Source organism: Mizuhopecten yessoensis, unplaced genomic scaffold (assembly GCF_002113885.1).
Source record: "Mizuhopecten yessoensis strain PY_sf001 unplaced genomic scaffold, ASM211388v2 scaffold10491, whole genome shotgun sequence".
NCBI lineage: Eukaryota > Metazoa > Mollusca > Bivalvia > Pectinida > Pectinidae > Mizuhopecten > Mizuhopecten yessoensis.
The window spans coordinates 129,695-142,644 of NW_018408573.1; the positions used below are offsets into that span (position 1 = coordinate 129,695).

Below are 12,950 nucleotides of genomic sequence, written 5' to 3' on the forward strand. Positions count from 1 at the left end.
GTCATGACTGCTGACATTGCATTTGATGGGGAACCATTGACAAAGCTCTCACCAACAACCCAGGACGAGTTGCGCAACATTATCATGACCTCGCAATCGAAGTCCTGTGAGCTTGATCCACTGCCTACAGACCTATTAAAGCATTGCCTTAAGCACAGCTTCCTTTGATTATCTCAATCATGAAACTACCGCCCAGTTTCAAATCAGACTTTTCCGTCTAAAATCTTGGAGAAGGTTGTGTCCCGGCGTTTAGAGGTTTATCTCCATGCAAACAGTCTCCATGGCAACATGCAATCGGCCTACCGCAAGGGACACTCTACTGAGACGGCCCTCCTACGTGTACATAATGATATAGCTTCTGCATTGGATAACAAGTGCAGGGCGGTGCTTGTCATGCTGGACTTGTCAGCTGCATTTGACGTCATCGACCATGGCATACTTTATAAACGTCTGGAATACTCTTATTGAGTGACTGATACCGCACTATGTTGGATACAGTCTTACCTGAATGAAAGACGACAGTGTGTTGCCATCGGATCTTCCACCTCACATGACAAAGTACTAGATTTCAGGGTTCCGCAAGGGTAGGTGTTAGGACCACGAAAATATTGATGTACTCCAAACCGATTGGAGAGATTTATCGTCGCCATAGCCTTCGCTGTCATTGCTATGCCGATGACACACAAATTTACATGGTCATCAAACCACAGGACAGTTGGAATACAGTCTCAGAAAGTCTGGAAGCATGTCTGACAGATATCAGTATCTGGATGAACGCCAACATGCTTAAGCTTAATCAGGAAAAGACGGAACTAATCGTCTTTTCCCCAAAGTGTCAGTCAACAGTTGCTCTTTGAGACTATTCCAGCTGTTAAAAACCTAGGGGTATATTTTGATAGTTCACTTAACATGGAGAAACAAGTGAACGCTATTGCCAAATCCTGTTACTACCAGATCAGGAACATCGGCTGTATTCGGCAGTTTCTAACTGCAGATGCATGCAAGATTTTGGTGCATTCACTTGTTACCTCTCGGTTGGGTTATGGTAACGCCCTGCTCTGTGGTATATCCGCCAAACTAACTAGTCGTCTGAAGAGGGTCCAGAACACTGCAGCACGGCTAGTTACTCGTACTCGGAAGAGAGAGCAAATCACACCTGTGCTTTATTCGTTGCACTGGTTACCTGTACGATACAGGTCGCAGTACAAAATTCTGGTATACACATACAAGGCACTGAATGGAACAGCTCCTCAGTACCTACGGGAACTTGTTACCCTGTATCAGCCGTCACGATCACTGCGGTCGGAGTCAGAATCTTTCTTGTGTGTCCCTAATCTCGTACTGTGACCGACGGACACAGATGCTTTGGGAGGGTTTCGGCTACGTTGTGGAATAGATTACCATCTGCTATTAGAAAGTCAAATACCCTGGCCAAGTTCAAGAGGGACATCAAAACTAACCTCTTCAAGAAGTCTGCATTTTAGAATCTTTGTAAAGACGTCATGTCTTTACAGGTGATCCACAGGGGTCGGTCCTCGGACCTTCACTTTTTTATTTTCTATAAATGATATTGCTGATAATTTACTTTCACTTGTCAGATTGTTTGCCGATGACACGTCTTTATCATTTTCATCGAGCATTGTAATAGAAATAGAAAATGTATTGAACCCTTATTTGGCAATTATTGAAGATTGATCAGACAAATTGAATGTTGATTTTAATCCAACAAAAACTGAAGTAGTGCTATTTTAGTGTTTACAAAAGTTAGATGTGCATTTAATGTTTGATAATACACCATTACAAACTTCCACTGATCACAGACATGTAGGTGTAACATTAAATGAAAACTGTAAATGGTCTGTACATGTTGACAATATTGTTAAATCAGCATCAAAACAGATATTAGTATTACGTAAGTTAAAATATATTTTAAATAGGAAAACATTGTCAAAATTGTTTACATAGTTTTTTATAAGATCTCTTTAGGAATATGCTTGGGATGAATGTAATGGTACAGATTCGGAAAAGCTAGAAAAATTACAATCAGAAGCGGCTAGAACTGTGACTGGTGTTCCTGTTTTTGCTAAGTAGGCTAAGCTTTTATTTCGAAACTGGGTGGGAAACATTAAGCAATCGTCGGAAAACTCGTAAGTTAACATTTCTATATAAAATACAAAATAATCTTACCCCATCTTACGTACAGGATATAACGCCAAACAGAGTACATTATGTAGGCAATTACAATATACGAAATCAAAATAATTAATAATTATGTGATTCCAAGATGTCGATTAACCTTATCCGAGAAATCGTTCATTCCTAGCACATTAAGACTTTGGAATAATCTTGATATTCAAATCAGAACATGTAATACGCTTTCTATTTTCAAAAATGAAATATCCTTCAAAGAAAATTGTGCTCATGATTTTTATTCCATTGGTGAACGAAATTGAATGTTTTGCATACAAGACTCAGGTATAACTGCAGTTCCTTGAGCTTTGACCTCAAACGTATAAATGTAATTCAGTCGCCTGAATGCATATGTTCTTATCCTATAGAAAATGTTGAGCATTATATTTTAGAATGTCCATTGTATGAAGAAGGCAGAAATACCCTCAGGAGAAAACTTTTAGGGAATTTGAATTTAGATTTGTTAACTGATGATTTACTTTTGTTCAGACATGTTTACTGCTAATGTTAATTGTTTTCTATTCATATCAGTTCAAGAATACATTAAACATTCAAAACGATTTATGTTAAAACAAAAGTAAATATAAATATATATCACCTACACGTGGTTAGCATTGTGGTACTTTGATGACGCAGTGGATCGCATCTGGAATAGCAGGGAGTCTAGCCAGCTCGGAACTCTTAAGAAAGCCAAGGATGTGTGATATTTATGCTTCTTAAAAACGAACATTATGGCACGGTGCGTTTTTAAGAAAGCTTCAAGGATGTGACCATTGTGTGATGCGATCTGCTGCGATAACAAGCTGCTAAGGTGTTGACACATGCAGGTTGATTTCAAATTTTCAAATTTTATGTTGTGTTAGTGACTATTTGATATGTATCATTGACAGAAATTTCAATATGAAATTATAAACAATATATTGTTTATAGTAATGTTACAATGAAGTTTATGTTATATACAGGTTTATGAGACATGTAAGGGTACATTAAATACAAAAAAAAAAATCTATAAGATTTGTATATTGTACATTTTATCTTATTCATGTTTCCTTTGAATCGTTAAATTTACAGTCATCAATAGTTTCAACTGTGCAGCCATATGTATATTTTATCATCATTGTTCGAAGACGAACTTTATGTTTTATAACTTGTGTCTAATTCCTTGTTTAAATCAGTAAATCAGTAAAAGTTTATCCTACAGTATTTTCAGTGTTTGTCGTTGAAGACGTATAACGTCGTTTGTCGTTCTCGAGTCCACCTCGTGTTCTCACGACAAAACCTGAAAATACAGTTAGATAATAGATAATTAGTATTTCTGTGACTTTAACTACAGTAACCGTTGCTCAAAGATCTGATCAATATTATCTTAGTTTATGAATTATATTCATCGAAACATCGATATTCCGTCTTTGCGTATTGCAGAGTTATCTTCTCTTGGGAGGAGGTATTGATTGTTAGGTCACTTGTTTGTGAGAGTAACGTCATCAATTTTTGAGAAAACGACGTAATTTTCTCGCACAAACCAATGACGTAACAATCAAAACCTGCTCCCAAGAGAAGATAACTCTGCAATACGAAAAGACGGAATATGCGAGGTAATTTTTGATAAAACCTTGGGTGACCGAATCAGATAAACTGGTGTTCAGCCTGGTCAGGGAATCGTAGCTTTTATAACATTGTTTAATTCTCTGAGATTTGTGATTTTATCTAATCATACCTAACTTGTGGCAATGATAACTTGAGATATTAACTGTACATAACGTCGTTATCAGTGCATTGTGGACTAATAATGACGTCACACACTGATTCATAATTACTACTAGGATTCTAACATGAGAAATACACGTCGTGTCAGTGTCATTCATGTCGCCGTCTATAAAGGTTGCATGTCGAGAATAGTCTGAGCTGCTAGTTGAAGCCAATACAAATCTATACGTACATTTTGTATATGTCTGACAGAGTCGCCGGAAAGTTATTATAAAACAATGAGGATCGTAAACGCCGTAAAGTTATTATAAAACAATGAGGATTGTAAAAGCCGTAAAGTTATAAAAAACAATGAGGATTGTAAACGCCGTGAAGTTATTATAAAACAATGAGGATCGTAAACGCCGTAAAGTTATTATAAAACAATGAGGATTATAAAAGCCGTGAAGTTATTATAAAACAATGAGGATCGTAAACGCCGTAAAGTTAATATAAATCAATGATGATTGTAAACGCCGTGAAGTTATTAAAAAACAATGAGGATTGTAATAGGCGTAAAGTTATTATAAAACAATGAGGATGGTAAACGCCGTAAAGTTATTATAAAACAATGATGATTGTAAACGCCGTAAAGTTATTATAAAACAATGAGGATTGTAAACGCCGTAAAGTTATTATAAAACGATGAGGATTGTAAACGCCGTAAAGTTATTATAAAACAATGATGTTTGTAAACGCCGTAAAGTTATCATATAACTATCAGACTAGAATTAATGAGGATATTTTGTTTCCTTTCTTATCTTGCCGTTAGAAGATTTACTCGCAAGTGGCGTACGTGAGAGGTAGAGTTTCACTCATCCAGTCTGACCTCCTTTAAATAAAAGCAAGGCGATCTATAGATTTTCATTCCCAAAGTTTATTTACATAATTAAATATTTTACTAACAAACAAACTAAATACTTACTATATACAATATACAATAAAAGTTATCAATTCTATCTTGCACTTCATAACTTACTGTTAACCATTTTCTTATTAATATATAGTAATTAACTTTTACTCATAATTATTCCTTATACAACATAAAACATTCTTTTTCTATATCATCGCTTTTACATTTACAATTAAGAGGTGTACCATACAATATAACCTTAAATTCTTACCTTAAAATAAAAGCAAGGCGATCTTTAGATTATCATTCCCAAAGTGATTGTTTGGGAGAGATCGAGCCTTTTATACTCAGCACCATAGTGATGGTCAATTTTCTAACTGCTTGACCAATAAATGCAGAATTTCGCATCATGTGATCCTGGTCACCAAGAGTCGGTTTGGTACCCTTGTTTTGGTGATAAGCCCGGGATAATAATTAACTGAGCATGTCACTATGTTCTTGTTTAACCGTGTTATGTAAGAACAAGTTGAACGTGACTGTTTACATATACAGACATATATCAAAGTACAAAGTCCGAAAGTTCTGGACATCATGACCTTAGTGTTAGGTTGACTTTACAATTACTAGTCGGCTTCATTGTGTACTTTCCTTAATCCTTGACAATCATATTCCTAATGAGTGACTTTTTAATCTTTCAATGAAGCCGAGACCTTTTAGTTTTCATTTGGGTATGAGAACACAACATGGTGTCAGAAGTAACTGAAAAGAATCCCAGAAGCTCCACGACGAAAAAGTAAGACTTTTTTGTGTGAGAATATTTCTCAAATCGTGCATTTAATCGGTGAAACGAAAGTTGTTTCACACACACGTGGTATCGAGAATCGACCTCGTGGCGCGAACAATGGAGCACATCAAAGCACCACCGGAGTTGGTTCTCACAACGGTGGACGGAAACTTAGCCGAGAGATGGCGTAAGTGGGAACAAACAATGCAATTATAGATAAATATAGCGATGTCTGGCAGGGAGGAAAAAGACAAATGCAGTGCATTTTTATACCTGATCGGTCAGGATGGCCGAGAAGTGTTCAACACGATGACATTCGACGGAGACACGCGAGACAAAATAAAACCGTTGTTTACAAAGTTTAAAGAGTACTGCCAATCGCACGAGAACACCATCGTATGGAGACACAAATTAAACACAAAAGTTCAAGGAAAAAGAGAAATGATTGACCAGTATGTCACTGAACTTAGAACCATCAGTACAAACCGACCCCGCAGTCATCAAAACAATACAAACTTGTGGAAACTCCGAGACACTCTAATCTATGTGGTCAGTGTGGGGGGCAACACATGAAAGGGAACTGTCCAGCTTTCGGGAAAAAGTGTCTAAAGTGCCAGAAACTCAACCATTTCATAAAGTGCTGCAGGACCGAAAACCCTGGAAGAGTGCACAATGTTGAAAACAGTGCGCAGGTTGAAACTGACACTCTATTCATCGGATCAGTTGAATCATCACCTAAACACGACACAGAGTTTGGGAGAGATGAAGTGTTCGTAAACCTGAAGTTGTGTCAAGTAAGCGTGAAATTCAAAGTTGACACTGGCTCGCAAGCCAATATGATTCCTCTCAAAACTGTGCAGAAATTACGACCTACAGTCAAAGTGGAGAAGTCCAAGGTAACGCTGACAAGCTACACAGGGGACAAGATACCTGTGGCTGGAAGGTGTGTTATACCGTACAAGGACAGTCAGTTAGATTTCTATGTCACCGACTCCACACATACTCCGTTGCTCGGATTTAGGTCATCGCAAGATCTAAAAATCATCAAGGTTGTACTTACCACCAACACCGAAAGGAAGGATCCTGTAGACATGTACCCCAAACTGTTTGAGGGACTTGGCTGCCTAAAAGAAAGTTACAAAATTCAAATTGATGAATCCGTAACACCGGTGGTGAATGCTCCTAGAAACGTGCCAGAAGCGTTGAGAGGCAGACTGAAGGACGCACTAAGTGAAATGGAGAGAGACGGCATTATTGAAAAGGTTGACCAGCCCACCGATTGGGTTAGCTCATTAGTAGTGGTAGAGAAGCCCTCAGGCAAATTAAGAGTGTGTTTGGATCCACGTAATTTGAAAGTAGCCATCAAGAGGGAACACTATCAGTTACCTACCATTGAGGACATTGTGTCAAGGATGTCCAATGCCAAGTACTTCTCCAAATTGGATGCCAATTATGGATACTGGCAGGTAGCGCTAGCCATGGAAAGTTAGAAGTTGACCACGTTCAACACGCCATTTGGTCGATACTGTTATACAAGAATGCCATTTGGGATTAAATCCGCCCAGGAAGTATTCCAAAAGCGGATGAGTCAGCATTTTGATGGCATTCAAGGGGTTGAGACAGACATCGACGACATACTAGTCTGGGTGCGAGCCTCGAGGACCATGACAGGAACCTCCAGAGAGCCCTAGATAGGTGTCAGGAGATTGGTCTCACGTTGAACAAGGAGAAATGTAAATTTCGTCAGACTGAGGTCAGCTACGTCGGACACCGGCTAACGCAACAGGGAGTACACCCTGATCCATCAAAAATCGAAGCCGTGAAGGACATGCCTCAACCAATAGACAAGAAGGGTGTAGAGAGACTGTTAGGTTTTGTGAATTACCTTTCAAAGGTCATTCCGAACATGTCCACCGTCACTGAGCCAATCAGAAGATTACTCAAGAGTGATGTCGAGTTTGAGTGGACCAAGCCACAGGAAGAGGCGTTCAAAGAGATAAAAAAAGATCATCACCAGGAAACCGGTACTGAAGTACTTTGATGTCAAGAGGCCTATAACGGTCAGTTGTGATGCATCCAAATCGAGTTTGGGAGCGGTGTTGCTTCAGGACGATCAACCGGTAGTTTATGCTTCAAGAGCGTTGACGGACGCTGAAACGCGTTACGCGCAGATAGAAAAGGAGTTATTAGCAGTGGTTTTTGCAGTGGAACATTTCAACCAATACACGTATGGTCAGTGCATCAAGGTCGAGTCGGACCACAAACCATTGGAATCGATAATGCACAAGCCACTAAACCAGACACCCCTCCGTTTTCAACGTATGCTTTTGAGATTACAGAAGTGTGACATCGAGTTGAAATACAGACCCGGGAAAGAATTGGTTCTTGCCGACACTCTATCGAGAGCATACATTCAGAAAAGTGTGACTGACGACAACCTCAGGGAGGAAATTTAGAGACATGTTATGTCGGTGTTGCGAAATATCCCGGTCTCGGATGGGAAGTTGGAGGAAATCAGAACAGAAACTCTGAAAGATGAAACCCTCCAAGAAGTAGTCAGGATTGTTGAGGAAGGATGGCCAGACCACAGGTCCGAGACCCCAAGCAGAACTCATGATTTCTGGACCAACAAAACAGAGCTCACACATGTCCATGGAATCCTATTCAAAGGGGACAGGATTGTGATTCCGAGAACTCTGCAGGCCGAGATGCTGCAGAAAATGCACACGGGTCACATGGGAATAGAGAAAAGCAAGAAACGGGCGCGAGAACTCTTGTATTGGCCTGGTATGGGCAATCGGATATCTGACATGATATCAAAGTGTAGCACATGTCTCGATTACCAAAATGCCAACGCCAGGGAACCCATCTTACCTACAGACATTCCGAAAGGACCATGGCGAGTAGTAGCTACAGATTTGTTCATGTGAAACAATGCTGACTATGTCGTAGTGTGCGATTACTACTCCAGATATTTTGAAGTTGGAAAACTCGAGAACATCAGGAGTGCAACCGTGATAAACCAGCTCAAATCATTCTTTGCGCGACACGGAATACCTGAGGAAGTCCGGAGCGACAATGGTCCGCAATATAGCTCCAAGGAATTCAGGAAATTCGCGGAAGACTGGGGTTTCAATCACAAGACGTCCAGTCCGCACTATCCCCAGAGTAACGGTCTTGCTGAAAAAACTGTGCAAACAGTCAAGCGAATGCTAGAAAAAGCATTGAAGGACGGAAGAGACCCTTATCTCAGTTTCCTAGAGTACAGGAACACTCCCACCGATACCCAATCACCAACAAAGTTGCTGATGAGTAGGGAGTTACGGTCTGTGATTCCGAGCACAGAGAAAAACCTGCGACCAAAGACTGTGAGTTCATATAAGACCAGGAAACAAAGGGAAACGACTCGGTCGAAACAGAGTCGGCATTATGAGAAATCCGCAAAACAACTCCCCAGACTCTCATCAGGAGAGCAGATCAGATTCAGGCATCAGGATGCGTGGAGACCAGGTAATGTCGTGGAACATCACGGTCATACACCGAGATCGAACATGTTCCGTACACCAGATGGAAGGTGTTATCGACGGAACAGACGACACATCATAAGATCGTCCGAGCGGAAACAACCCGTCAACACTGACGTTGTACCTGACGACATCGTACCGGAAACCGTTTCACGTGTTAAGGACAACACTGATGTCGCGACTCCGAAACCGATTATCGGACACACCGATAAATCCGCCCAAGCTGACGTGAGCACCCCTGTTTCGGATCAACCTACACAAAGTAGTCCCAAAGCGACGGTCACACGTAGTGGTAGGCGAGGGAACCAACCGTCGAGATATCAAGAATATGAGATGTGAAATGGGGCATAATAATCCCCTATATATGTGTAGATAGTTGCAGTTTAATCTTTGGTTTGGTTCATCTGAATCAATATTTTTTATTTATTTTTTCCACAAGTTTTCAAATAGAATCAATATCTTCATGAAAGTGTATGCACAAAACCTAGGATCCAGGTGAACAGAGCTATAAGTACAACAAAACAATTTGTTTGTGTTTTCCTGTTTATCCCGAGTGGACGAAAGACGAACTCTTGCCAATTTGTTACTTTATGAGTTATTTTCAAAATAGACATGGTTCACATTCAATCTCATGATAAAGTAATTGATCTGTTCAAACATACATAAATCATGACATTTTCTAGTCAATTCTGATCATTTTATTTTTGAAATAAGTCAAAATTGATGTCCAACCTACAGTCTATTTAATTATAATATAATTAACAATGACACCCAGAAAAGACATTGGATAATTTGTTCAGAACTTTGTTCTCAAAAGAAAGGGGTTGTCGTATTTTGACTTATCGGTTAGTTTTGCCTGTTAAGCCATTTAGTAATTATCGACTGTACTTACCGGGGGACATCCGGGCATTGTAAAATGTGAACTATGATGGCTGATTAAAACCAGACATGAAGTTAAGGCTTTTAGTTTTCATTTGAGTATGAGAACACAACAGGGCCTAACGCTGCTAATACAGTCGCTTCCCGAACGGAGCGAGGTTATCGGCCGCTACCGGCCGATAAACTGCTTAATGATACCTCGCGGCTATCGACCGATAAACTGATACCTGGTCGATAGCGGCGGATCGAACGAACGATCTATGCAGCCGCTTTCACGGGACGGAACTAGTAGTAGTCGTCTGGATAACCGAACCACTCGTAGTGAAGCGGACGTTAATCTACTAAAACAAACAAACAACCGGTACTAGTGCCTAATTACACCTGTACTTACTACCCACAAGATATATTTAAGTCCGTAACTAAACTAATAAAGCCGTGCTATTTTAAAAATGTCGGATCAGTCTAAGAATAACATTTGTCTTATTCTTATGATTAAAATGTTAGTCAATGATACGATTTCTACAACATATATTTGTTTGAATAGAGCGGTTGTTTAATCTATGTTATAACTGAATGATCACAAATGTTTATGTATACCTTGACAATTACGACACGATTTAAATTCAAATACATGATTGCTAGCGAATTGTAACCATAATCACGGAATCACGTAGTCCGTGCCAATATTCACGAAAGAATTGTCCTACCACATTTTGTATTCTTTAATATCGTAACTATGCCTGTTTGTTACATGAAATACCATATTATATTAGCAATGAATTAAGGCCAGATTTTTTGTAAGTGATAATCGGTCTGATGTGTATGTCTAATACGTGTCAGGACGGCGTGTTACGAATTTCAATCGTTCAAAATTTCCCACCTGAGTGAACGCCATTTTGTAGGTCATGGAATTGACTAATCAACAAACCGTACTGATTCGGACCGAAAATAGAAAATAGTATTCTTTGTTTAGAAAATTACGAACCGCCTCTTTTTGTTGATAAGTCATTTCCATGATCTAGAAAATGGCGATCGCTCAGGTGGGAAACTTTGAACGATTGCAATTCGAGGACTCTGCTGGCGGAATTCAGCAGCTGTTGGTAATAATAAGAGCGGATTTGGATCAATAAATAATCTATTTATCGATGTATGTGAGGTATGTGTTGTGCCATAGTAGTTTTTTGTTGTCAGCATCTCAATTAAAAATCTCCGATACCAAACGGTTACGCTTCATAAACATAGTAATTAGTGCGCTCTGGTCCCAAATCAGACGTCTATCTGTCAAACTGGCTTAGTCTGATGTCAGAGGCGGCGGAAATTCAGAACTGATAGCATGGTATACAGAACATTGATATCTATCTAAAAAGTTGGTTAAACAGATACAGATACATATAGTTTATCATGTATTAAACGTGGGATAACCCCTGTTACCTGTGGCTATTGTTATTTCGAAGGTAAAGTTCAGTCACAGAGACCCGCTACAGTTGGTTTGTTTGGACCTATCCCGCTGTGTAAAGAGTAATATCTCTCGAAATAAATGCCACGCTCTTTCCAAGAGCACACGAGAAAAGATGTAAGCGTCTCAAGTCGCAAGGACGTCTTTTGCCGGCGTATCTAGTTTCTACCACGAAATCGTATAAATCAGATGTATCTTAACCGACACCCAGGAGAATGATTACTCCGACATATCAGGGTTAAGTAAAAACAAACATTATTGTAACTAATTCGCGGGTCCGTATAGTTTATAGTCTGTTTTTATACGTCTCTGATTGAATTATGAGACTGAAGTACAATGTCTGTTTTACGTATCGTTTTAATTCAATTCGAATATTGAACAGGGAAAGTATAAAGACGACCACTGTGCACGAGTGTGTAGCTTCGGGTATATAATAATGAAAAATGAAGATGAGTAACACTTACATACCCTTTTCATTATGCATCGGAAACGCATGGTTGGTGTTTCTATCTGTATGCGTTATATGTTTTTTTTATATCAATTGAATTCATATGAGCTTCAGATCACTAGTACCGTAAAAATTCCAAAAGTTTGTGGGTGTTGGGTTTGGCGGTATCGATGGCAACGCCTCCTTATCTCCAATGAATTCAACTTCCTATACAACGACAGTATCTGACGAATTACGGCAACGTTTCTTTCAAAATACTTTTCTAACATAATAGTTTTATTTTTCCTTTCTTTATTCTGCATAAAAAGATATTTTGATAGGAAACAAAGCTTATTCTCAATATCTTATAATTGACACAAACATGCCCAGTATATAAAACCGTTCTTTTGTATGGTAACTTTATGCAACTTCTTTCAGATATACGATATGCTACTGATTCGTGTTTCAACAGGTGAAATCGAAAGGTTGAATGGGATAATTAAGTGTTTATTTCGCATTTCAAAAGAACAAATTCAATTTTACACTGAATTTATTGAAAATTTTCATATTTTTTAATTTCTTTTATTTCTCTATTCGACGATTTTATTTTACTTTCAAGTCATAATCTATGTTTTAAGTTGACAAAATGCTTGTAACTTTTTTATGTTAATTTTCATAAAAATCACAATGCAAATGCTACCGTGTCGAGTCATTTACCTGGATATGTAACAGAAAAGATCGGTGTGTTAGTTAGGATGACCATGACAGCTATCAGGGGTAGCCAATTACCTCAGCGGGGGTGCACCATCCCCCATCGGTACATGTACTTCAATTTTCGCCCCTGGGCATCTTCTTTTACGGGCCACTGAACCCCACGCCGTGCATCGCCTGATTCAGCTATCGTATTTTGTCTGCTCGAGTTTCCACTGGCCTTACCATATGTCAAAATGTTAGGGCCAGAGGAAACTCGGGCAGATCTGACTAGAGACGTATACGTCCCTGATCAGTCACTTATATAGTTCTGTTTCTTTGTTTGTAGTTAAAAAATAAACATCGGGCGGTTAAAGCAGAGGGGTATAAAAACAATTTAT

General features: G+C 39.1%; 2 protein-coding genes across 2 annotated transcripts; both read left to right on the top strand.

The window, feature by feature from the left end:
- Nucleotides 1–5,690: 5,690 nt before the first annotated feature.
- Nucleotides 5,691–7,614, top strand: LOC110460854. Its single transcript, XM_021514044.1, has 3 exons — nucleotides 5,691–5,760; nucleotides 6,297–7,039; nucleotides 7,321–7,614. The coding sequence occupies exons 1-3, from the start codon at nucleotides 5,691–5,693 to the stop codon at nucleotides 7,612–7,614; spliced, it is 1,107 nt and encodes a 368-aa protein (XP_021369719.1).
- Nucleotides 7,615–8,038: 424 nt separating this feature from the next.
- On the top strand, nucleotides 8,039–9,436 carry LOC110460855 (uncharacterized protein K02A2.6-like). Its single transcript, XM_021514046.1, has 2 exons — nucleotides 8,039–8,360; nucleotides 8,526–9,436. Exons 1-2 carry the CDS (start codon nucleotides 8,039–8,041, stop codon nucleotides 9,434–9,436), a joined length of 1,233 nt encoding a protein of 410 aa, XP_021369721.1.
- Nucleotides 9,437–12,950: the final 3,514 nt, after the last annotated feature.